This window comes from Hippocampus guttulatus, chromosome 6, assembly GCF_054856545.1.
Source record: "Hippocampus guttulatus isolate MCC_2025c chromosome 6, RoL_Hgut_1.0, whole genome shotgun sequence".
Lineage (NCBI taxonomy): Eukaryota > Metazoa > Chordata > Actinopteri > Syngnathiformes > Syngnathidae > Hippocampus > Hippocampus guttulatus.
This window is the reverse complement of record NC_141266.1, coordinates 8,840,253-8,867,272: the sequence shown is the minus strand read 5'-3', so window position 1 is coordinate 8,867,272 and position 27,020 is coordinate 8,840,253. Positions and strand designations below refer to the sequence as shown.

The window sequence follows — 27,020 nt, the reverse complement described above, 5'->3', positions numbered from 1 at the left end:
GGCATAAAGGAAAGGGACAACAATGGCTATTAAATAAACATCAGAGCATTTTCTTCTTTGCAGAGAGTTATTGTGTCCTGATCCTTTACAACAAGACATAAACCAAATAGCGGACTTGATTGAAACCATGGACCAATTGACCAAGGAAAGGGAGCATCATATAGCCACAAAAACATTAAAGGCATGCTGTGGGACCTTTTTTGTGGTCCCAAACATAGTTGAGCAATTTTGAAATATTGAAGATATCTTTAAAGAAGGGCTTCGCCCTAGTAAAATCCAATTGTTTTTTGCAGTGGCTGTGGTATCACGCATAAAGCAGCCCAAATTGTATGCTTGGCTCCAGATGGTGAGCCTTCCAACTGTTGTGGCTATTTAAAAAAAAAAAAAAAAGATTTCATGGCCAGAAGATACGTTTCAGGACTTGATTGCAGGACTTCAAACAATAATGAACGAATGGACATGTTTAATCTACAAACCATGTCTGTCATCAAACAAAATCACAAACAAGTAATAATGGGTGGTACTTTAATTTGGGGCTGAGCAAAAGCTAAATGAGCAATGTAAAACAAACAAACACACGCAAAAAAAACCGTATAAATATAAAACAGAGTAACAGCAGTAGACGTAGTGGAAAAAAAAAGGATGACAATGACAAATGAAAAGGTGAAAACTGACAAAAATGATCCAGGTCACTGGTGCATCTTTATTAATTATAAAGGCCTGCATACGCTCTGCTGGCTTTTGCCAACTATCACACCATATTTCCAGACCACATCAATACATGTGATCACATTCGGTTATCCACGGCTATTTTTACAGGTGACATGCATTTGGAAAAGAGCGCCTCCAATAAATGTAAGGTGTGGAGCATCCTATCGTACCCTCCTCTGAACATGCACATGGTTGCTATTACAGCATGTACGCCCAGCTGCCCCCATTGCACTCTGCATCACTCCCTCCCACCCACTCCATGGGAATTTTAAATGTATATTATTGCCGTGGCAGAGATAGTGTTTCAAGACCTCTGAGCAAATAGTAAACCCACTGGCAGCACATTAGACAGAATACTTGACTTATTAGATATTTCCTAAACTAAACAGTGTCATCAAAGGCTCGGAACAAGAGCCATATAAAACGCCGCGGCACGCCTGCATGTTCTGTTCTTTTAGGCCCGGCTTTCACAGGACAGGCCCTGCCAGAGCTTTCTTTCTTTCCACGGCTGATTGTGGACAGGATGTGAGCACTTCTATTTCTGACGAAAAGTAGGGATTTTTTTCTTCCCCGCAAAAAACGAGAAGGGAATGATCGTGGGCTGATTTCCAAGAACTTTCTGTTAACAGGTAACACTTCTGAAGGGGAAAAGAGGTGTTTGAAATGTGGATCAGTGCAGTCGCAATGCCCGCTTTATGAATACAATAAATAAGTTACGCAGCAGCTGGGAAAGAGCAGAAGCCAGAAAAAAAAAAGCCAAATACTCCTTTTACTCCCCCGTCTCTCTTCATGAGCTTAGGCTACACATGCATTTACAATTATGGCAAATATCCAACCTTCTCTATAACCACCACCGCAAAAGAGTGCCCCCGAAGCAAATTCTTGATCTATATTTAGACGTGCTTACAAAGGGAATATGGGATAATGGGGAACACAATCGCGGGGTAGAGGGAAAGACAATGAGAAAATCCAGTTGCTTGGACTGCAGTTTGATTCAAAGCGGGCACAAGTAGCACAGTCACAAACCCGGGATTGAATATGAATTGCAATTTTAAAAAACAAGTACAGCAGTCAAACTGGATTTTGCCCAGGATCTCTGGACTCGGCCATTCACCTTTATGATTTCTCACAGACAAGTGGAGCAGGTATGACCAACGTATGGCTCTGAAGTCCGTAGACTTTAGTGTTACACCAATGTATTCAGTGACAGAAGGCAATACATTTCGAATCCAAACATGCACTGCAGCTACATGCTTGCTCACAGCTGAAATCCCCCTTTCCAACCATTACTTTCGATTACATTATATAATTGCCGCAGTGAAACACAGTTTCCACATCCCAGTGTAATCTTTCTCTGGACCTGGGAGTTGATCGTGATCGCGAATGTGCGATGACACACACACGCAACCCACAACATCCATTGGCCAATCATGATGTCATGCTTCTCACAGTCTCCCGGCATAACGTCCTGGAAAATGGAGGATAATCCCCAAAGTGTGAAACCATGAGTCTCCCAGGTGCCAATCATATCAGTACGCATCTGTGTGACCCCAATTTCTGTCAGTGTAACTCAGAACAGCTTGGCTAGAAGAAGGCTAATAAGCGGAAGCAAATGTCACATCATCCAAATGCCACCCGTTTACAGTGTTGGCTTGCTAGTCCAATATGACAGCACACGTTTTACATCTGAATAGCACACATGCGCTTGAGTGTTTCCAGATGAATCAAAAGTAGGTTGCGATTCAGGTTGAGAGATCACGGAATAAGAAAATCTGGAGGTTTTCACATGTAGGAAAGTCCATATGGTCTCAAATGAATAGAGTAAATTTAGTGTAAGTGACATACTGTAGGTGAATGTTATTTCACATGGGTCTATTTAGAAGCCATATATCCGCGGTGAAGCCCGACTCCTTTTTATTGAAAGAGATTGGATTCATTGGTTAAATGATTTTTAGACAAGCACCAAAAAATGAAGTAAATGTAAGGGTGAAAAAAAAGAAGTCGGGTAAAGGGAAAAACAAAACAATAAGTCTTGTCAGAGCTTCATAGCACGACGCACATTTTACCAACATGCGAATTACAGTATGAAATGTCAGGTCTTCAGGATGGAAATGACAACAGCCCATTGTACCAGCAAACAGAGCTACTTTACCAAATTGAGCCGGTCACACAATTATTGAATTATTATTATTATATATATTTTTAAAAAGCCAGTATTGATAGTTGTCAGGTTTCCAATCTAGAAACCCGGCGACATGAATATTATATTCTTTTCAATGAATTCATTTCTTAAGCAGAGACGGTATAAAAGTCACTGTAGCATCCCATTAATAACATGAGAGTAAGATTGAGAGGAGAATGTTGCGCTACATTTAGGTATTTATTGTTGAATCAATGTTTGGCACGGGTTTCTCAAGTTCGCCGGTGACTGCGGTAGAATTCCCAATAATATCAAAGGAAGTCATATCACTAAATCTTTGTGACGGCACAATACAGCTGAGCTACTTGCTTGCAGGACGTCTGCATGGGAATTAACTTCTGAATCTTGATTACATCAGAAGCTTACAAGTTCACCCCCTGTTGTGCTACTCGCTATTGTTTACCAGAACCATAAAGCCGAGACCAGGCCTCTGTTCTTTTGTGCCCAAGGTAGAAACCACTCAAATAGGTCCCACCTTAATCAAAAAATAATAACAATAATACTTTACTAAACGCCAAAAAGACTTCAATTCAACCTTTCATTTTCTTGTGGAAAAACAGTGGGTGGAAGACATTTATAATGTGAAGTCACCTCTCTCTGTACGCCTTAAAACGGCAGCCGCTAAGTGAAGAAAGGCATCAAAGGCAGCCATTTAATACATTCAACGTTGTTTCACTAACAAAGGCAACCTGCAATGCACTTTAACTGAACCACAACAAAGTAGCAGTAGGAGGTCACGACCTTGGAGCTTGGAAATGGATGCTGAGTGCTTCGGCGGGACTGTCAACTGTACTTTAAACATGGCAAAGTCCAAAGCTCAGGGCGCCGAGAGGGGCCATTTTAACAAGCTCCCTGTGCTCTGTAATGCTGGTGGGTGGTTTTTACTCCATGGGGTTTAATGGTGCATCTCTTTCTTTTGGGAGAATGAGGGACAAAATCACGCATTATACTTCACGTTCACATTGCCCAGGCTACCGGCATGTCATTTGTTCAGGAAGGATCGAAGATCTAATCGCACCGGCGGTGTGTGGGGGGGACAACAACAACGGCACGTGACATACTCAAGGAAAAGAAATAGCTTCATGACAGCGCAATTTATGCATCTGGACATTCCTAAAGCAGTGGGTCAGAAGGAACACTTTTCAAGAGGAAGCGAAGCCAAGAATGGGGAAAAAATGGTTTGATAAGGCTGTGATCCTGTGCTCAACAAAAATGAGAACAATACATTAAAAACTAAGCTTTTATTAAGTTCTCAGAGAATACAGGAACCGTAATCAGAATTTTGATGCTGATTAGTTAGCTATGGTTGAATTGTTGTCAACTGGAATTTGATCAGATAGTTTGCTTTGCTTACCCAACATTCACTCATTTCGCAACATTGCTATCATAAAACGAGTTATCAAAAAATAAATTTTTGTATGCCAACATGGCCAAACATTCCCACATTTGCGGGAACATTTTGTGGAGCGTATGAAGAGGGAAACTACTGATTCTTGAAAGGAGACTCGCTGCCGCTCACTGCACATTCAAAGACACTGTTTTTACTTCTCTATACAAAAATAAATTTAATAGGAAGGAAAATCAGCAATGATTTCGATCAGTTTTCAAATGCCTTCAGGTTTGGGAAAGCCCTGGCCCAAACACAAAGATACAGTATTACACAGAATAAAGGGTGGATGATGAAAAGAAAAAAGGCCAAAGCGAGAGTTAATGCAGTCCAAATGGGGAACGACAATTAAGAGACTTAAACCCCCCCTCCCCCCAATTTTTTAATGGTTCTGAGACACATGGCAGCCAAAACTTTGGTTATATAATTGTTTAAACTTCAAAAACTGGTTTTCTCCCGTGCCTTTGTGCATCATTAATTTAGTTACAAATACACTGCCACAAATAGACCCCAGATTTCTGTTGCTGAAGAAAAATAAGCGACATGCAGAGTAATGACATTTGGCAGCCAAAGGATAAGAGCTGGGCGATATGACTGAAAATATTGCAAAGATGACAGATAACATCTTATCGTGTCACTTTTTCTACTATGGTGTTACCGTCATTTGTCATTTGCAGCAAACTGCATAGAATTAACTTGTCAAATGCGCTTGATTTGATGGGCAAAAGCTTTCGCTTATCTTATGCCGTACCGTTGCCACCAGGTGGCAGACTGAACAACAATACAGCGAAGTGATTCACATTACATCTGCATCAAACATAAAAATAAGTAAATTAATTAAATGACATCAAAGAGTCAATGAAAAACAATCAAACTAATGCTTTGCAAATGCAAATTACAAATGCTACTAATTCTACGCATTAAAAAAACATTACCTCATTGAAAAAAAACAACAACAAAAAAAGCAACTTTGCGTTCGATTGCAATTAGCGCTGAGTTTCTTTTTCTTTCATGTCACCCCCCCTTAGGGGCTATCACGTGAAAATCGTGACAAAAGCATCCTGATTGTTTTTAGGTGTGTACCCGGCCTAAAGCAGGTTGACTGAATGTGACTCGCAAACTTCCCAAACCCACAATACCTCACGCTTGATCTTGAGCAATAATTTCATAGCTGCGACAAACACGGCCCTTATAGCACAGCAGGAGATTTATTGCTTCAGCATCCCCGTCAGATCTACCATTATACACCCAAAACCTGATTAGAATTTAGAAAGACTTTCTCAACATCCAGAATAAGGTCTAACCAACACGGAGCAAGCTCTTTTAGAATAGTCCTTATCACCAACATATTTTCTCTCTGCAACAGAAAATAGAACAGCAATCAAAACAGAAACAAGTGGCAGATTGAATTACCAAATTAAAGCCAGTGGGAGAACTCCGCTGAACTCATATCACCGATAAAATAGATTAAAAGTATTTGTGGTATGATACCAAATGTGTATTTATGTCTTTCTCCTACATCCCTAGATAACAAAAAATACATGCATCCTCCAACACCATCTAAAATGGTCGATGTATGAGTCATAAAATGACTTGCAAGAAAAAACTAGACAAATACTCAGTAACGGCCCACTCAAAGTTTATCCCTCTTGATGGCACATCCCCAAATAGACATGGATTGTGGGGAAAGATTACATACCGGTAACTCTGCTCAGAACATCAAGAATTGAACCACAAGCAGCTATCCATCTATTCATTCATTTTAAGATGGATGATGATATTCTGATAATGATGAGTGTGCAAAAAAGTGCTTGAGGAACACAAGACCGCAGCCCGATGGGTGCTTTGTCTTTCTTACCAGCCCTTCTGCTTTCTTGCTGCGAGAAGGAAGTCAAGAACAACTGTCACTTACTAATTAGTTGTTATCACTGTCATTTTTTGGCAGTGGTGGGCAGCTCGGTAAATTTCGCCAGTGCGTCAGTATTTCAGAGCGGCCCAGTCCATCACTCCGTCATTGCTATTTTACTCGTGCTAATATCTTCACTAACTTATAATAGTTTGTCACCGCTATTTCAGGAACAAAATGGTAACAGCACACAATTTTATTTATTTAGAAACAATTTGGGCCACTTTACACACCCAAAAACATATGTACAATTGCTGTTCCTTCTCCTGCTTCTCTTCCCCAAACTGCTCCTTGTAGCTGGGGTAGCCCAACAGGGACATGTTCCCCTCGTCAGCCTGAGGATGTCGCCAGCTGTGGAGAACATCCTCTCCATGGTTAGAGAGAGAGGGGTGTTTTACTTGACGAGCAAGTCTATCCACACTCCCCCTGCGCCCAAGAGAGGGCTTCCCATTGGTGGATTCTAGTCCTGGATGCTGGTCCTCAGCACCGCAGAACCGGAGAGCTCGTGACAGACAACCTCTCATTACAAAAGCCAGCGGGATATTGATATGACACAGTACAGTCATGTAGAAATTTCTGTACTGTGGATGGGGCTCACACACCCGTGGGCCGCAAAACATTTGTTTTTACGAAGGTCATCTTTGCTTTTTGGGTGACAGTCCGGGTGACGAATGAAAATCGTACCGTCTGCGCTCATTCCGTCAGTCTTTCAAGGTTTCCGTGAACCGTCAGTTCGCCAGTGAAACGGCAGTCCACTAGTGACGGACTGACGGATCTTCCGTCAGTACTGACAGACTGTCTAATCTAAAATTCGGGCTGCAGAGTTTACGTTTAAACGTCCCTGAATGAGGCGGGCTCATTGAGATGATGGATGATGGGTTAACGAGAGAAAATAAGTTGTTGTAGACTTTAAGCATCCGTTGTGCAACGGGAAAATAAATAATATAGTTTTAAGACTCACTGAACCAATGGAATTCTTCTCTGACTTCGTTTTATATTTAGGGGCAAAAACAAAGAGTATCAATGAAACAGAAAAGGCACATTCTTAGGTTACAACATTGCCTCTTAAGAGAAGTTACTGAAGAATGCTTTTAACTTCACATCATTAGCTTTGGCATGAAGTTTTCAACAAACAATAAGAAATATTTCAGCGTGCATTGTCTTCAGTACAAGTTTGTTGTTCACAAACGCCAATGCTTGAGAGACTTCAAAAAATGGAGGGATGCTTTTCATTAGTTCGTGAAGGCTTCCTCTGAAATTCCTCTAAGTGGTGCAAGATATGAATGTGTGCCTCAGCGGGGAAAACAGCAGCAGCAACATGAGGCGAGATGGGGACTTTTTGAGTGGGCCAGTGTGTTTCACAGTAGCAAAGACTTGTGGCCTGATGATGACTGATACTGGATGAACAAGAGGGTGTCTTCAAACCAACCAACCAATTGATCGTTTGAAAAGTGGTATCAATCTATGAAAAAGGAAGTCCTGGAATGCAGTTTATGTCCAGAGGAGATGAAAGAGAAGAAAAGAAGGACCAACTTATTGTCTGGATATGTTCCCAGGACTGAGGGAGAAAACTGCTCAGATGTGCTCTATTTTAAGTTCATGAAGGACAATTACGTAAGACCGACACTGTCCCCTCATCAAGAATAGTGGGTCTTTTTTTTTTGTCCCCTACTTTGATGGGGGACAGATGCACCACAAAGATTAGCAAAATAGAAAAAAAGGACATTCTGAATTCATGGCATTCCGGCAGAAGCGAAAGCAACTAACTTTCATAATCACTGGGCTGTATTTGAACGAACCCAGATGAGAAATCATGATATGCTACCTTCAAAAACGTTCGCTCCCAGTGGGATACTGGCTTCAGGGTTTAACACTCAAAGCAAACACCTCTTCAGATGGCAAAGTCAGCATGAGTTAAAACAAACATGATTTTGACACCTGCAGAATTTATTCAGGTGAGAAATAAAATCATTCATTTTTCAAAGCCCTCACTCTTCCTTAAAAGTATTGGGATGAAGTTCGCCACGATATGTGTACATATGCATCAGCCAGCGCCAGTTGGCCTTCTGTGCCCTGCTTTTACTGGTCCCCTGAGTATCTGACTCCCTTTCCCTTGCAGGCATTCCCTTCACCTGGGCCGACACCCGATCTCACAGTCGACCGTGGGGGCCCGTTGGCCAAAAGATGCTGTCTGCTCAGACAGAAGTCCCGTCTTCAAGATTTAATCTGGAGTTTTCACGCCAATTTCGCCAAGACCAATTGAACGGATAGCTAAATTCAGATGCTACTGATCTCCAATAGATTGGGGCCAAATTCAGAGTGCCAAAGTTAGGCTTTGAGAAAGAATTCAGACGGTTAGGGTGCAGGGACTGAACAGTCAAGGTGAGTTGTTAGGACTGGCTGTTAAGTAGCAGTTGATTCAAACAGAAGGGTCAGTGACAGCTGGGCAAAGGGGGAGGGGTGAGCTATAGTTTCATAACAAAAGAGGGGCAGCGAGATGTACACTGGCTAAGAGACGGTGTCGAAGATGAGGTGAGACGACGGTGTTTCAGAAAAAAGATGCGAGACTGCCAAAATGGAAAAGGAGATGGCTGCACAGGCTTGGTTATTTATTATTGCACTCAGCAGCAACAGGGCAAATGAGAACAGAGCTATGTAGGATGGGAAAAGGTTGGAGGGGGGAAAAGATCTCGGCCTCAGAGAGTGTTAATGGCGAGGCGGACTGGTTAAGAGTGGACCTCTGAGGAAAGTCAGCTCCCACATTTACAGAAAATACTTTGGAAAGAGGCAGAAATCAAAGCAAACATCGGCTTCAGCTTCTCTTATTCTCACAGCGTCATGTCAGGTTTTTTTTTTTTTCCCTACTGCTGCATTCCCCATCCGTTCGTGCTCAGGCTTCCTCCAGTCTCTTACCGACTGCACTCATTATTTGTGTTGGCCATAAAAAGCTGCTGTGACACATCAGTGTCTTGGAAAGTTTCGAGTGAGATGTTCTACCTCTCAGAGACAATAATGAAACACTCATCACAAGGAGGAGCACTTCTGGAGACAGCTCACTTGAAACATACTGTACACAAAAAAATGAAGCAGATTCAGGTCCAAATCTTATGTGCTTCTGATATTCAGCTGACACCGTGACAAAAAGGATAAACTGAAACAGAGTAGAAGACCAACTGAGCGTCCAAGCTTTGACAGGGTAACATTTCCTAGCAGTGCATTAAGAGGCAAAGACGAGAAAACAAGAGAAGAGTATTTAACGAGAAGTGACAATGTGGAAGTTAGTCGCCGATATACCGGACGTACATACAGTCCTTGCACAATGGCCGACTTTGAAGTCATGCATGCTATTGATGTGCGGTCGCACGGCCGACGCACAAAAAAAGGAAGCGTCAGAACCGCCGGCCGCTTCAAACTGCTCTCCTAACCCAATGACAAACCAAAGCAGCTACCGACCAATGTGTTTCGTGTCGACTATAAATCCAAGTCTCACCGCAGTTCGTGTTGGCTGGCAATGTACGCTGCTTTCTAATTAGGTGCTGTAATAGTGGAGCCGTGCGTGAGTGCAGTCTATGTGCATTTAAACACAGACACGCACACAACCCGATCAGCCAGTGAGATTGTTTTTCAGACCGGGCACTGTGCTCATTTCATGCAGGACGGAAGTACATCAAGACAAGATGAAAAGTTTGAAAGAAGGGTGTATACAGATTTTTGGGGAAAATGTTCAGAAGAGATGACAGGCGTTTTCTACAAACGTGTGACATGTGGCAATTATGAGCAAGTTATGAGCGACTGAAGCTTTTTGTCATACATGTTGACTGTAATTTAGAGGTTCCTTTGAGGTCAAGTAGCCTTTTTCCCCGAACCTGTATACTCGGTGTGTGCACTTCTATACGTGCGCTTGTGTGAGGTTCGAAGGAAGTCGAATGCCCGGTTTCCCATGCGTGTAATCATCCCAGGATGAGGTGGAGGATGAAGCCGTGCGGGACTTCCCCTGCACCAGAGGGTATTTTCCTCTTCCAATGTGGTACAGGCACATGGCTGACCTCGGCCGCATCCGTGTGTGAGCGAAGACTCAAAGGCACGCGCGCTGCTCTTTATCTGTCCTGGCATCTGACACAGTCAATGACCGGCAAATCTGCGAGAGAGTCATCACGACATATCATGACAAATTGCATGATATGAGCTGCACACGGTTTCCCAACAAACATGGTTTGACGAGGCTACGTTGATGGAAAAGTGATAGACAGAAGTGAAAATGAAATGGCGAGCCGTACATAGACTCTCGTAGACCTGCGCGATAAAAATCTGCCTTAGAAGTCAGTGTGTGTAAATGAGCTGAATGCTGAGACAAGGATTCTTCCGAACTTTTAAGTTACTCCGTATTTTAACACCCAATTTACAAAACCGAGCTCTTCAAATATGTGGACAGATCTAAGTATGCTGCAGACTCACTGCAAACCACCAAAATAATAATTACCACAGTGTCATATTGGTAACTCTTTCACTGTGTTAATCAAAAGTAGTCATTATCGACAAATGAGTCAGATGAGAAGCAAGTGTAAATTCGCCCCACGTCGACGTCTCTACTTCTCTCCAAAGCGAGCAGAGCACACAACATACCAACTTGAGCGGCATTACAGGACTACTGTCCCTCTAGGAGCAGCCTGCGCACTCTGAGAATGTGAACATGCAGAAAGTGTGGGGACCATGTGTACGTATATGCAGGCGTGAGCAAGTGAGGAGAGACACTTCTGTGTTGTGACACTGCCGCAAGAGTCCAAGAAGTTGTTCTATCATCTATTCATAGCCGCTTCACTGAATCATCTCCTGTTGCTGAAAGCTGCTTGACCCGAGCCCAGCTTCACTTCATCATGATTAACATAAACCGTCTTCCAGGGTAGGTCCTCCAGCAAGCACAACCAAGAGAGTGGAAAACTAATCCCGACATAAAGTTATGAGTTCACATACATACAGGTCAGGGCATTTTGGCGCTCGAGCCAGAGAAACAACACCATAACAGATACATTGAGCGTGTGAGTAAATTGGATGCGTCTATATTTCACTTCAATCAATCTGCATATATTCTAATTATGATTCAAGTGGCAAACAGCGGAAACTGTGGATGAAAGACCATATTGTATAAGAGCATAAAATGCAGCAGATTATGGAAACAATCACAGCCAATGGCAATACGTGACTTTCTCACACACACGCACGCACACATCTCAATGAATTGCAACGAGTGAGTCTCACACAAGGCTTCCATGAAAGGCATGTGTGCACACATTGCCCACATGCCTGCTTCGCCTCAGCACTGCCAGGGAACCCAAAAGCCTCTACAAAACAAATTCATTAACCCGGACAATAAAACACAGCTGTGAGGGACGATGGGAACTGTTTGAAATCAGTGCGCGGGATTGTGGGGAATCTGTTCAAGTCAAACAGCATGTTCTCAAAATGAGTGGGAAGGAAAAGAAAGGAAAAAAACAGACTTAGAAGTAGGCGACACTGAGGAAGAAGCAATGTTTAATCCAAACTGCTGACGGAGCAGAGATGCTTTTCAAGCTTTCCTAAAACACAATAAGGGACTGTTTTTAATAGAATGTTAATAGTATGTTTGAACAACATGTAGAAATGAAGTACAACCTAAACTGTCAAATACTATAAATACCACCCATGAAAATGGACTTGTAATGTCCAAATATAACCTTTGCAAATACATTTTTTTACATCATGGAAACTACCAAATGGAAATGCCGTGAATCTTTTGAAGTTCTTTGTAAGTCGTGAGCCGAGGCCCGGCAACTATTGTCTTCTGTTCTGAATGTATCAACATTCTTTTTTTACTCTTGCAACTTCCAACTGCAAACAATGCCAGAGTACACACGACTGATAGGATTGTTTTGCTGTGGCGAGTCTAATGCATTAACAGCGGTGGGACAGATTTTTGGCACAGCAGATTTGTTAGCGAGAAGACAGCCTTTGAGTTGGTGGTGGGGGGTAGAGAGACGCTGTGATCAAACACACCAGCAGAGGGCCTCGTAGCTTGCACAATGGGTTCCTGCTGATCTGACCAACAAACGCTGGACTATTATGGCATTCTCCGCTCCTGCCTGTGCCAAGAGAGCGGCAAGAGGCAGTTCACAAAGGACTCACACCCCTTACACAGATGACGATGCGGATAGTTTAAACAAGCGGGGCCAAAAATCCAAATCCAGACCATATTTACTGTGAATGACATCCATGCGTGCTATGCTAAGATCGTTATTATAGAAATAATTACTGTGAGAAACAAGTTCACAGCAATAAAAGCATTTGACCAACATAGGTGGAGACGTTTTTACTGAACCTTTAAAGGAGGCATATTATCCATTTCCCCCAATTTATTGCAAAACAATACCTCAAAAGTCATTTACGGCATACTTCGGACCCCACCCTCACCATCCCTACTTTTTTATGTTGTTGTTGTTGTCTCGCTGAAATTGGCCTGTTTCATAGGGGTGGTCCCGTCTCATCAAATAAGACACTGCTTTTTCTGCCTCCTTATACTGCTGGGCCAATGCGGAGTATAGGCCAGGGCTACTACTATTAGCCCAGTGAAGAAAGCAATTTTCACTTGTGGAGGCAGCACTTCCATCCCAACTTCCTGTTATCAATTAGTATGACGGATGTGTGTACCTTGCAGACATAAACCCCCAACGCACCAATCCTCATCTGTTGGGTGACAACTTTGCCAGGCATTACTGTACCATAAATGTTAACTATCGGAAGAGAACACTGGTCATGTTGTTAGCTATTTGAAATCTGTGGTAACACTGCAACTTCACTTATCTTCTGGTTAAGACATGACACTCTGGCTGCCAAATCATGGGTAAAGAAACTTCGAGTAGGGGCTGCACGATGTAAATTAGTCACACTGTTACTCCACAATGGGCAAAATCCAATCTATTTAATATTTGTGTATTCACCGGGGTGTGTAAATAGTACTAAAGTGACACAAATGTGTATTTTGAACATACTTGGGCCAAAGATGACTGATTCTGATCAAGCGTCGGGGAATGGATAACCACTTTGCGATCAACATTTTTATAGCCCTCCCAGAGTAATTGTTATTCTTTCCCATCTTGCCTTGAACCTGGATGAACCTTCTTCCAGCCTTTAGCTGCCCCTCAGCAGAATCAAGCCATGAATCATTAGTAGTCAAAGGTGGGGCCTTCAAGACCAAATCAAGAGCAGATGTAAAGCTCGCACCTCCATAGGCCTGACTGTCTCAATAACAAAGGATATTCACAAGTGACTGGTCAAGTATAGTTTCAACACGCTATTATAAAAGATATGACATCAATTCATTTCACAATGCTTTAATCTTTACAGAAAAGCGAATGCCAATTTTCAGATCTTTGAGAAAATTCATGAGACTTGAATTAAAAAGTAAAAGTGAACCACATGTGGAGAAGCAGAATTACGCTGAAACAAACGGGGTGTTAAATGTGCTCAATTTTATTTTGTCAGGTGGTTGCACACAATAAAATCTTCTGGATTCCGATACATTTTTTAAGTACATTTATAGTCTACTTCAAAAACACGTTTCAGAATCCAGATGATTTTGTTTCACGCAACCACCTGATGAAATACAATTGGTTAAATCCAACACACCGTTTTTATTCCGTGTACTTCATGCCTGTCAGCTCACGTCTTTTCATTTCATTGCACCATGTCTTCTTTTCCCTGTCCATTGCTCTTCCCTATGACTCTCATCCTCACCACAGCTGGTAAATATTTTTATATTGTGTTCCATTAGCAAGTTTTATTGAGCGGTCAGACTGGGCAAATGGCGCCTTGTCCTGTAAACAATAGAAAAAGGCCCTGAAAGCCGCAGCTGAGCACAGCGCAGTAAACTAAAGCCACATTAGAGAACCACTGTGTGCTGAGTAAATATTTAAATGCACCCCAGTATAGCTGCTAGTTGGGGGGTGGGGGGAAGATTGATTTTTTTTTAAAATCCAAAGCCAATAGCGGTCAGTGGATAACTCAACTCAAGTTTGATTAATAATAATATACATTATAACATAACACACATGTTATATAGCATAACATATAGGATAGAAGGGAGTATATGGATGATTTATGTTGCAGCAGCACCTTCAGGTGCAGAATCAACTAAACTAAATTGACACATTTTTTTGGTAAAAGGACAGTGAATGAATGATGGGGAAAAGCAACTGCTGTGCTGGTGGGTGGATACCTCAGAGCCTTGCAAAGGCATGTCCATGCCCCAGAGGTTGTCTTTGAGAAGCTGTTGAAGGAGGTGCACCTGAGCAACGCTGAGGTAAAAATCCAGACTGCTGGTCACATTAACCTCAAGAGAATGGCCACACACCACTAAGTCCTACAAAGGAACGACAGTTCAAATTGCAAATCAATCATTGAAGCAGAATACTGGAGATGAAAATTCAGAAACAACGTCAAGGATTATAGTTGTGTTTGATGCATTCTATCTAATATCTGATATGTGTGTGTGTGTGTGTGTGTAAACACACACACACACGCACACACACATATAAATTATAATTCCTCCAAGTTAGTTCCGACATCCAAATCCTTGGGAGCTGAACACATCATATTTTGTACGTCAGTGCAAATGATGAATTAACTGATGTGCATTGTCAAGCGTGGAGAAAGTAGGCATCAAAGAGGCAGGAAGTTGGAGTGAGCTGTGCCAGAAAACATCAGCTGTATAAGCAGGGGTTTGAACTCTGTGGGTCAAAAGCCTCCATTACATGATTTTCTGGCTGTGGGATTCCTAATGAGGGACTTACTCTATGTAAAGAGGCAAAAGTTGACTATGTCTGACATCTCCCCAAATCAACAACAGAGAGCAAAGTCTGAAGTATGGATTCTAACAAGGTCAAGGTCCAATCAGGTGCCACTAATGAACAAACTTTTACTGAATTGTGAATCCAACTTTCCGTGATATAAACTAAAAGACAGCATTGACATGCTTTGCGCCGAGTCCACTGACCTCTGCTTGCCCAGTATCAACGGAGAGATTCTTGCTGAAGATGATGGCGGGGGCAGCAGTCACTCGGACAGAGAAGTCAGTCACAATGGGTGTCAGGATGGCCCGACGCTCCTGGTGCCTCCTGATACTACACAAATACAAAACAATGGTTCAATATTAGGGCTCCAAAAAATACTGCAATGGGAAAATCGGTTTTGATTTAAAAGATATGAGTGTTTCAAATTAAATTAAATGGAATTGTTCCACTTTAAAATACACTGCCCTTCATAATTATTGGCACACTTGGTTAAGATGTGTTCTTCAGCATCGAATGCATTCATTTTTTTTTCCTGAAAAAAATATAGCACAAAAAAAAAGGGGGGTAAATACAGTTTTTAATTCAAGTACAATTAATCAGTGGGGGGGGGGACTCCCACCAAAAGAAATAATTGTTTTTACGTCAAATCATGTGTACCACAATTGTGGGCACCGCTGCTGTTAGCACAACTACCGTTTGCCAACAAAACAGCCACTATGTGTCTTCTATAATGTTTCACAAGATGGAAGAACACAAGTGAGAGGAATCTTCCACCTTTCCTCTTTACACAATTTGTCAAAATCATCCAGTGACTTGGGTCACAATGGGGTTGAGGTCTAGGAACTGACATGGCCATAGGAGATCTCAGATAACAACCAATCACGCCTCACCTGTTTTCTGAAGGTGAGCCGTGATTGGTCGTTACCTGCGCCCTGAGTAACTGTGATGCCAGTTTCAGTCGACAGCAAGTGGCAAAATGGCCGTGCCCTGAGATGGACAATATGGGTGGATTTTACTGCTTAGCTCATATTTCCACAAACACAATATGAATCAGAATGCAGTATTTAGATCAGTGGAAGCGTATCGAACATATTGTGAAGAATATTTTGGGGTTGACTTCCCCTTAAAAGCATCAGAAAACTGTTTTAAATTGTGCATAAGAGCAAACGTTTATGCGCCTTGAATGAATACATTGTAATTGCAAAGAATTTGTAGTTTCTGTGAATTAAACATCTAACCAATGATATTTAAGATTGATGTGAAAATGGCGTTTAAAGAAAAAACAATTGAACTCCTGCAAATTAACCTCAAATAACAGGGACAAAATATTAGAGAGGGCTCTCAGTGTGAGTCAGTGCAGTTCTATGTCTTTGGAAACTAAAACCGCACAGCAATCAAATGTGATTATGGAGACAATTGTTTTGGTTTGTGAAGATTTATTGAAGTTCATTTGACCAATTGAGCTGAAATGCTATCATAAGGACAAAAAAGTTCCAACTATCAGTGATGTCACTTTCGTCCATGCTAAAGGACTTAATAGTAGCATGAGTACAATATTAAAATTTGTTACTCAACACATTTTAGCTGGAAGCACGACCACGGTTAGACACATAGTTAGACATTATTTGACAAGTCCCAGTTGGGAACAACCTTTAATTGTTTACACAAGATCAAACTGAGACCTTCTCACATCAGCTTTCTTCATTTCACTAATGCACATTCCCACAATCAAGTCATATTTGTGGGAACATTTGTTAGCAGTAAAACAAATATACAGACCCGTTTTATAAGGTGGTGTTAATTGCCACATCTGCTGCTATTAAAACAATCATGCTGTATGGCTTACAATATTTATAGTGGGCCGGGATTATAAAAAGCCCTGTTTCTAGGTGGCCTGGAGTCCAGTCCTCAGCCCAAACCGCTATCATTTTCACTTCTCCAATACAAATGTGCATTACTGCTGCCCTCAAGTATTTTCTGACACATTTCTTTGAATGGCAAGCGAAAGAGGTTTAATTCAGAGGTGAAATGATCCATGAGGGCAATTGGTGTTAGCTAATCTCTCCTCAGACAGGGATTGAAACAATGAGTGTCTCGTTGCAGGGGACAGGTGCTATCATTCACCAGAAAGGCAAAAACGCATAGGGCTCAGTTTACCAGTAATATACGAGGGCCTCTGACATTGAGCCGTGTGTGTGTCTCCGTACACCTTGGAGTGGACGTGGTGGAAACACGAATACATGGAAAGTGTGGCTTTTGTTTTCTGCAAAACCAAACAGCAGCAATATCAGTGGCATGTGCAAAATGAGAGAATCTTGACAAGCCGAGAGATGGAGAGAGTTCACAGCACCCTAACAAAGGCTCTTTCCTATCCAGCAACTACACACTGGGATGAGGACAGATCCTGTCAGTGGATCCATGGTGCTGGAATTTCCTCACAAAACCTCAGGAAGCTGACTGAGGCAACTGCTGATCCAAAACTACTGGAACTCTGGCGAACCCCAAAAAAAATGTAGAGGGAACACGCTTCGAGTCTCCAAAGTAGGAGAGATTGCGAGGGTATTGATGTCAAAAACAAGGGCAAAGTGAGAACTTGGGAAGTGCCGTGCGTTAAATCTTGTTACAAGTGAGGCGTTGAAGTTTTTTGGTGAATACGGGAGACAAGTAAAGCTGTGAACTTGACTCTTTTTATTCCTTAAGGGGTGGTTGTGCCTGTGTAGATTATGTTGTGAGAGTTACACGTAAGGGGGTAATCACTGCCTTGTGTGAAACCTAGGTCAAGCCAAGTAGTAGCAAATTCTATTGAGATTAATATAGATAATTCAAGAGATTTACATTAGGTCATTCATTTGTATGATGTGCCATAAAAAGAGAAACAGAATATAATGATTTTGGAATCCTTTACAACTTCCACTCTCTTGAATTGATTACACAACAAAGACAAGACATTTAATGTTCAAACCGATGAACATTACAGTTTAATTTTTCAAAATGTTTTCTGATTTCGAATTTGATGCCTTCATGATTTTCCCAAGTTAACTGGAAAGAGCTGAATGCCTTGAGCGGGTCTAAAAGGAGCATCCTCGAAAGACTTCACAAACAAGCGAGGATAGGGCAAGGCCCAGCACTTGGTAAACAACTACATAAGCAAATATTCAACTTGATACATTTGCAAGAAATTTGGAGATTTCATCATTTGTGGTCGGAATAGCGTCGAAAGATTCAGAGATTCTGAAGAAATCAAGGCCGAAAACCAACGCTGAATGCCTGTCACCTTTGTTCCCTCAAGCAACACTCTTAAAAACTGGCAGTTTTATATGAGATAACGCCATGTGGGCTCAAGAAGACTTCAGAAAACACTGTCTCGACATCAACAAATTCAAGTTAAAAGTCTACCATGCAAAGTGAAAGCCGCTCATCAACATCAACCGGCTTCGCGGAACAAGCTCATCCGATATAGACTGATGCCAAGTGGAAAATTTGCTGTGGTCTGACGAGCCCACATTTTATATATATATATGCCGGTATATATATATATTTTTTTTTCTTGAAGGCCGGCGGGAGGTGGGGGGTGGGGGAATCATTGACATCATGTCCACAAAGCCAGAAAGGAAATGGATCATCAGAAAAAAAATCAGGCCGGCATTGATTTTGCACTGCACTATTCCACACTTGTTTTTAGTTGAGAGAACAAATCTGAATTCTTTGCCCATGATTCTGTGATTTTTATGACTCTGTTCCCTCACAAAACATGAGTGGAAAAACCATTGTGTGAGGCCAAACAGGCTGCAACGCTTCATGCTTGTTTTAACTCCCAACCCCATAAAAATAAATAAAATGTAAAAGGCATCAAAGATATAATTACGTGTTCAGAGAGGCTCCACTAAAGGGAGAGCTACCTCAAAGATGACATACAGCTCCCACATGAATATTTTGGAGATAAATTACGGGGCATTCATTGCAGGCACCCCATATCACCGAAAAAGTATTAGAAGAATCAATCAATACCAAGCAAAATGAAAACATTAAATGACATTGTTGCCCAAAATGTGCATTCTTTCATTCGTGACAACCATTGCAGATATTATTATCGATACGTTTAAAATGTGCACATTGATGTACAGTCAGTACAAATGTTAACTCTTGTTCGTGAGAAAAAAAACAGATTTTGATTGACTCTTCACAACTTTAACTACACCTGTATTATCCAATGCAAAGTTGTGCAGAGTGCAGACTTTACTCCGCCTTGAAATTCCCACTTAAGCCTTTTGCCAGACCAAATGCCACAACACCATCAGACGGCATCTGTGACTCACAATTAACAACAGCCTCAAGTATCTTTCATCTGTCCAAGGCCAACCAGGGTTGTCCCTTCGTCAAGTAAACAGATTTACTGAACAGTAAGTCCAACGATAACTTAAAATTTCACCACTGGCTGAGCTGCCAAGCTATAAAAATAGCTGGCTCTGTTTGGCGTGTTAAATGTTCAACTTCAACTCTCACTCAGTTTCTTTGGCTAACACATATTATGTGCATCTTGCATATGTGTTTGTGACAGCTGCCACTACGAATGATTCCACCAGACAGTTTGATGAAAAAGGTGGGGTAAAATGTGACGGATCTCTTACAAATGAAGACGGAGGTAGGCTGTCTGCACACAATAAAGCAATAATAATTCTTCTGACCTGCTGGCCATGTTCCATTCCAGGGCCGGGTTTTGAGAGTTCCTCTCACCGTCCGCGGATACACCTCCTTTTATTCCCTCCTTCTCTGGCTTGAGTTGCTCCCATTGAGCGGTGCCAATGTTGATGGACTGAAGGTCGACTTGATATTGGCGATCCTCAACCTCTGAGCCTGGGTCACGCAGGATACCAAGGTTTGATGCACGTCTTAAAAAAAAAACAGGGGGGGCGGGTGTGATTACATTGTTATATTGGTGTGCAATGGAACAGAAACACACTTCAATCGTAAACGAGTGTCATAGAGAATAATGTTATATGAATTCCCCGTAGTAGGGGTGTAATGGTTTTAAGTTCCCAGTTGGGTTACAATTCGACACAGTAAGGGAACAATATTCCAAACATAAGGAACGGATTTAATGACATGGGGGTAAAAGTAACATTAAAAAATGCCTACTACCAGCAATATCTTCTGAAGTTAAAGAAAGATTTTCAAATAAAACAAAGTGTGCAATAACACATAAAACACAAATATCTCACAACATAAAAGCCTTTGCCTTAAGTGTTTTGGGGTTTTTTTTGGGTTGTTTTGTTTTGTTTTGTTTTTGAAGGAAAGTGCTAAATCAACTGAATTCATTTTGGCAAAATGAATATGAACATATTTGCTTTGGCTTGAATCGACAGCGAGACTCTGTGAAGGTTCCGGACCAGTCCGGAACAGGAGCAGATCCCAAAAACGCAGACCAGGACTGAATCGATTACAAAAATAATTTATTACAACAAATCAGGTTGCAAGACCGACAAAGTACAACTTAAAATGCTGGGATAACCAATGATAAGAACGCAACTAACAAAAAGGGCTTGCAAAAAGCAAGAGAAATAAAATACGCAAAATCCGACTCAAAAAGCCAACTAATGATCAAAACACAAACGCACCGAAGCTAACATTACTAAAACCAAAACAGAGCCAACAAGATGAACCAACAAGAATTACTAAACAAGACCAGGACTAAGGTCGAGAATGACAAAGGTCTCGAAAATAAAGGCTTGGACGTGAGCAAGGTGAATATTCTGACAACCGGTGAGGGCTTGAACAGTCCCTTATAACAGGCGAGAGTTGATGACATGATGGGAAACAGGTGCGAAACGGGAGGGTACGACATTCTGAATGCCACCTGCTGGAGGAAGACGGAACAGAATCATGACAGGCTGTAAGTTGCGTTTGCGCCGTGATAGTATTTAATTTTTTTTTCTGCTGCACTAACATTGTACAAAGTAATGCAATCTCTAAAGCATATTTGCTAGCCACGACGTCCCCTTGCCAGACGCTTAGCAACACAGTATTAGTTTACAGAGTAGCGAATGATTAGAGCGCAAAGCCATTCCTGTCCATCACCTACTATGTTAGGCATACCCAAAATATGAATACAAATATCAACATTCCATCCCTACCACATAGAATACATCTTTTCATAGCTGAAGAAATTGGACAGGGGCTTTCTCACAGTATAACATCTTGTCCTTTGTCCACTAAGTAGTTCGGTATTCTTACAGAACAAGTAAAGACAAAAACCTGAAGGAGACTACCACCACAGACTTCACCTTTTTCATCAAGTTGAGGTGAATGGCACCTTATTTTTTGGCAGACAACATTGCGGTGGCAAAACAGCGCCATCGTTTTCAGATTGTGGCTTGACTACCCCACTTTTTGTTTTTAGTGACCGCTGTAGTATAATATAAGAGCCGGACACAAACACAAAACTGGCAAGAGATGGAGGGACACATCAGCAGTGGGTCTGGGCGGCTCAGTAGTTGAACTGCTACAAACAAGCCTTCCAGCAGTGCCAAGGAAAGATGATGCACTCCGCAGACAAGATGCGCATGAATTCACAAAGCAAAAAGGAACAATCACAATCGAGCATCTGCTTATGACATCAGAGCCTTTGGTTTGTTATGATATGTTTATTTGTGCTGGTGAATTCAAATGAGTGCTTAAATGGAATAAATAAGAGCTTAAAATGACTACAGATGTAGTGGCAAGCTGAGTAGTTTTATTTAGTTCGGCAATGTCAATGCTAATTTTCATTCGGCGTTTTCCTCCCTCAGCCACACTCGAAAAGCCTCCACAAGTGCGTTATGTTATGACATGTGCATCCAATACAAAAAACAACAGTGATGGGAGATCAGAGGTGCATAACCAGACTTAGCTGGATTTGTTGACCCACAAACAAGTGAAACAGATCCTTAATCAACATTTGGAACCACATTTATCAACATAGTTAAATTTGAATCAAGCCAAGAACCCAAGTATGATTTGGGTGGGATGTGTCAGTCTAGATTCAATCGTTTGGTTGTTGACCCCCCCGCCCCCAACTCCCTTTGGTAACACTACCTCGCTTTTCTGCCATCTTCACAAACTCTATCTTTCACATTAAACAAATGCTCCACCTCGTCTGCTTTCCAAATTATCTCTCCACTTGAGCCCATTTAGCAAAGCCTCTTACTCGTAATCAACATTAGAATGACAAGCTGTAGCCAAGTTTCGACATTGTTGGGCTGCAGGGCCATCGTCAACCCCCCCCCCACCCCCCTCCACCGCCCCCTCCCGGTGATACAAATATAAATGATGAACATTTATCTTGGTTATGAAGCCAACGGAAACCTGTGTGATTTAACATCAAACGACATATTCCAGCCAATCGTAGGAAACAAGAGAACTTCATTTCTGACAAATAAGAAGGAGAGGAATTTTGGGAGCTTCCCTTGGGGTGCAATAATAATTGAAGCCAGATCCGTTGTTGTACATGTGCGTTTGGTAGGGGGTAAGGAGGGGGACTGGTGGTTTGACATATTTGATTGGTCATGTGAGGACCACACTGCATGGCCAAGAGGAGAAAGGGAGAAGGCCTTGGGAAAGCGCAGCTCTCCCACTATCCAAGTGCACACGTTTGACCTAAATCGTAGAGCAAGGCAGGTGGAACACGGCATTTATTCTCACGCGCTTTTATCACACATCTGCGCGCCACTACCACGTTGAAAATCGTGAGGAAAATGAAAACAACAACTCATAATTGACACCCTTTTCCAGATGAGAAAGGCGGGATGGGAGGGAGGGTACTTGCGGAGTGGGGGGCACACGGTACCTTTGACTCGCCCTTGTTCGTTATTTAAGAGCTGGGAAAGAACAGGTTTTTCTTTTTCATGACAAAATGCTGTAATTTACAAACAGAATGAAAAGGATCAAAAAGCACTGTAAATGCTGTAAGTGCACTGTATCGTGAGATTCATGGTCATTATTTCAAGAAGCCGTTCACCTTCTTGAGGCACACACTCAATTCAAGTCCGAGGAGCCAATTGGAGTTCACATGAGGCTGCTTGTTCCAAATGATTTTGGCAGGAAAGTCAAATACTACCAGTTTGAGCTCTGGCAATGCGCTGAACGTCGAACCTGGAAATTGACCAATGCCTCATTACAGAAACATGCGCTACAAATGTTGATGGTGCAAATCCCATTGAACACAAGATCTGTAAAAGGAACCGCGAAAGCAAAAATAGTAAAATAGTTACGCCCTACCTTGCATGTTTTGCAATTATTTGGGTCTGTGCATGCGTCTGACAGAACATTAATCTTGATTTGCCTCATTGGGAAGACTTCTGGGAGTATTGGTGATTGAGGGGTTGCAGATTAGGGATCATGCGGTGACAGAATTAAAGGAGGGACCTTCTGGACACAGAGTAGCATTAGTTGATGCCTTGAATGCTGATAAACAGCAAAGAGACACATGCAGGCAAACTCCGCTGCTGCACATTCAAGTAAAATGACTTTAAAAATCAAATCCAGACATGGACTATATATTTGCATGACAGCGGAGAAATAATAGCGAGAACAATAAAGTTGAATATCTTGAGAATATTGCAGCAAATTACATTGAACAGCAATTCATATTGTAAATAAAGTAAACGGGCTTGTTAAAAGTAGAATCCTGGGACGGGTTGATTACCATGCTGAGGTTTTGAAGGCTAACTGTGGTTCAAGGTTGTAAAGTAAACCACAGCGGGATCTGGTTGAGGCTCACGGCCTGATGGTTGGAGTGTGGGAGCAGTGAGCTCCAACTGGGGCGCACGTTTCTTGCCACTTGCATCCAGACTCCTTTCCCAAACTGCGGCCCCCGGCCAGTGGTACAGGAAGCACCAATACCAAGCCTTGCCAGCTTCTGGGTCTTGTCACTCTGAAAGCCACAATCTGAACCCACAATCGCGGACTCTGTTTCCCCAAGAATCACTTGCAGTTCACTAAGGCAAAACTATGAGTCAATGGGTGTGTATTTAGGGGACACGAGGTCCTCTGTTTTTGGACTAAAATTGAAAGTTCAGCATGTTCTTTTCCCCAAGTAATCAGCAAAGCAAATTGTAAACTCGAGATGTTCCATTTCAAGAATGCTCCATGGACATTGGAAGTTCCAAAACGGATGCCCCTGAAGTCAGACAATTTGAATTCGACTGAAAATTGGGGGAGAGGGTGAATGCCTCTGCATACCTCAACCAAATAATTTGTGCTGGGAGTTTTATACAGTGTCCTGGTGTATTTTATTTATTTAATTAAAAGATTTAAACAAACGTTGAGAGAGGAACAAGAAGAACATTTAAGTTGCATCAAGTCAGCTGATTCACACCCATAATCAGTGCATAGGGTGTCCCAATACTTTTGAACGTTGTTGTCATTTGGTATCACAGTTAATATAGAGTGTATGTTTCCCATTTACATGACTAACTTCTTTTTACATTTGTTTGCCAAGTGCAAAAATGGTTATAAAAAAAAAAACTGGAATGGATTAGGTTTGACCTGACATGTTTTTTGTTTTCAATGATTTGAGGTTCTGGTGCTGTTCCATTGCAGCTCCGAGTGCAGCCAGCAAGTCCTTACTGGCATTCAACAGCTCTGCGAAAGCATTACACTGCACAGTGGCTTCTCAATCAGTTTGCTTTGACTCCCACTTGGCAAGTGCGACTGCTGAGGGGGAATTCATAAGCAGTATGATTCATAAATGTTGCAATTATTTACTGGGTTAATTTGCCTCCATGCCTACAAGGGTCTGTTCCGAATAGCCAGACATTCTGCAAGTCGTGAGCAGTGGATTTACGGCCCCAGTCAACTAATCAAATGGCTGTTAAGCTGCATCCACCGATTATGGTAATGAAATCGCTTAAATTACAATGCTTACTGAGCCTCAGAATGAGGGGGCGGTAAAATGATGTGGTGGAATATATGGTCAGCAAAAATATAAAACCCCGTCAGTCACTTTCTCCTAATTAATTTGCGATGACTTCAACATGGATGAACCCCAGCCACAAAGAAAACATTTTGAAAATGGCAAACAACAAGCTACTCCAATGTGTGTCACCCTTGGCAGAAGGAAGGGACTTCATTGTTGGGATTTTAAGTTAAGTGTGTTTTCCCCTTAAATAGGCTGACACATGATCGAGAAAAAGTGCCGCTTTCCTGCTCCGCAATTTAGAATTGATATACTGGCAGATGGTCAAGACAATCTTGCTCAGCATGACTCATATCAACTCTTGTGTCCAAAATTGAAATTTATACCGGCCTTGCGAAAATCACACGTGATAGCAACCAGACAATGCCCTCTGTTTACACTGCCATATACAACACCAAATCAGTGTGTGCTGTTTTATTTACACCGTAATTCATTCAGCCACCTCGCAATTAACACGTCAGGGGAAGTGATATTGTTCTATAGGTGTCGGCTGTGCTACTCGAAACACTGGCAGACGTGTTCTCCATGATGACCCGTTTCACTTGTCTGGCTCATCCAGTGGCAGGGAATCCATGGGAAACGACCACATCCTTCTTTTGACCTCAGCCATTGTGTATTTTGCGGAAATCATATTTAGAAGTTACCCTCAAGCCGTACAGTTTGGAAATGAAACATCTCCTTGGAAAATATGTCTCAACACGTTGAATACCACACAACGACCGACGTGCTGAAATGCTGTACTGGGTTTTGATTCTCCACATACAATATGGTGCACTGTATTGATTTGCATTCAACCACGAAAACATTGAGCCAATCAAGGAAGAAGCGGCCGGTCACGAAAAACAGGAGACTGATGCATGTGTGTGCATGTATGTATGCAATTAATTCATTACAAATACACTAAGACATTTTTTACACTTAGGCCACATTTTAATTGCAGTTTGCATTTCAAACAATGTGAATGATTGGGAGGCAAATTTATTTTCAGGAAAACTAAGAAACAAACAAAGAAGCAAAAGGAAAAAATAAAAATAAAAAACGACTTGTTAAAAGTGTGGTTTTCTGCAAATTGTGCAATTGCGTTTGCATCCCACTGAAGTGCTGCAACTGTCCGGTTTAATAAATATGAAGAATTGGGAGCTACGGCATGCCTTTGAGCTCTGTGGGGGCAATGTCAGCACATTTCACGCTTATGGACGTCCCAAACAAACAAACAAATAAATAAATAAGAAGGATTCCTGCATGATGTGGTGAGTAATTTTGGACACCATATAATCACAATGAACAAACTAGGGATAACCTTTCATAGGTTCAGCCAAAAAAGTAAATGTCGTGAAAATGATCAAGTTGTGATCTATTTTCAATCCCCATTCCTTGCCTTTGACGTGAACGTTGCCGCAACCAACATAGCTAGTTTGTAGTTGTATCAACTAGGTGGGAATGTCATCTACTATTCGATCTCTGACTGGTAAGCCTCAAATGCAAAGCATGTCGCAACGAATGCAGAAAGCATTAGAGCTCTAGCTAGCGCTAGAAGGTTGCGTACGACTCTCAAGCAAACCAAATTCGATCAAATGACTCGTTTCAGGACCAAAACTACAAGTAGTACATCAACATTGTACAAACACACCAAATTCAGTCGCAAAGTGGATTGGTCTGGACTTTCGGCCACGATTACAGGAGATAAAGGGTTCGAAAATGTGCAAAAGATCATGACATGTGATCATGTGATCCAACTTTTCTATTGCCATAATGTCCCCGCCTTGCCCCCTCCCCCTCCAAAAAAAAAGTGCAAAAATTTAATTTTAACTTTCAGTTTGTTCAATTCTGGCCATTTGTTTTCCTTCTGTTTGTGTTGGAATACAATTAAATGTTTCCTTTGTTTTCAACACAATAGCAGAGTTTAATTATTTTGTCATTCCGTCTGAAATCATACAAACTGGAGATCTCTGGTCAACTTAATGTGACATGATCTATTCCCAGCTGTCCTTGACACGTGCAACTACATCAATCAGAACAGTCTGACAGCCACGTGACATGCG

At 41.8% G+C, this 27,020-nt stretch overlaps 1 protein-coding gene across 2 annotated transcripts in view; it reads right to left on the bottom strand.

Moving 5' to 3' along the window:
* The window catches only part of vps13b (vacuolar protein sorting 13 homolog B), a 343,076-nt gene that overhangs the window by 107,445 nt on the left and 208,611 nt on the right, over positions 1-27,020 (bottom strand). For both annotated transcript variants that reach the window (XM_086112801.1, XM_086112800.1), the window contains exons 32-34: positions 19,712-19,915; positions 15,230-15,356; positions 14,453-14,596 (exon numbers count right to left, since the gene is read on the bottom strand). In XM_086112801.1, coding sequence (XP_085968927.1) covers positions 14,453-14,596; positions 15,230-15,356; positions 19,712-19,915 — 475 coding nt within the window. The remainder of the gene's footprint in view (positions 1-14,452; positions 14,597-15,229; positions 15,357-19,711; positions 19,916-27,020) is intronic.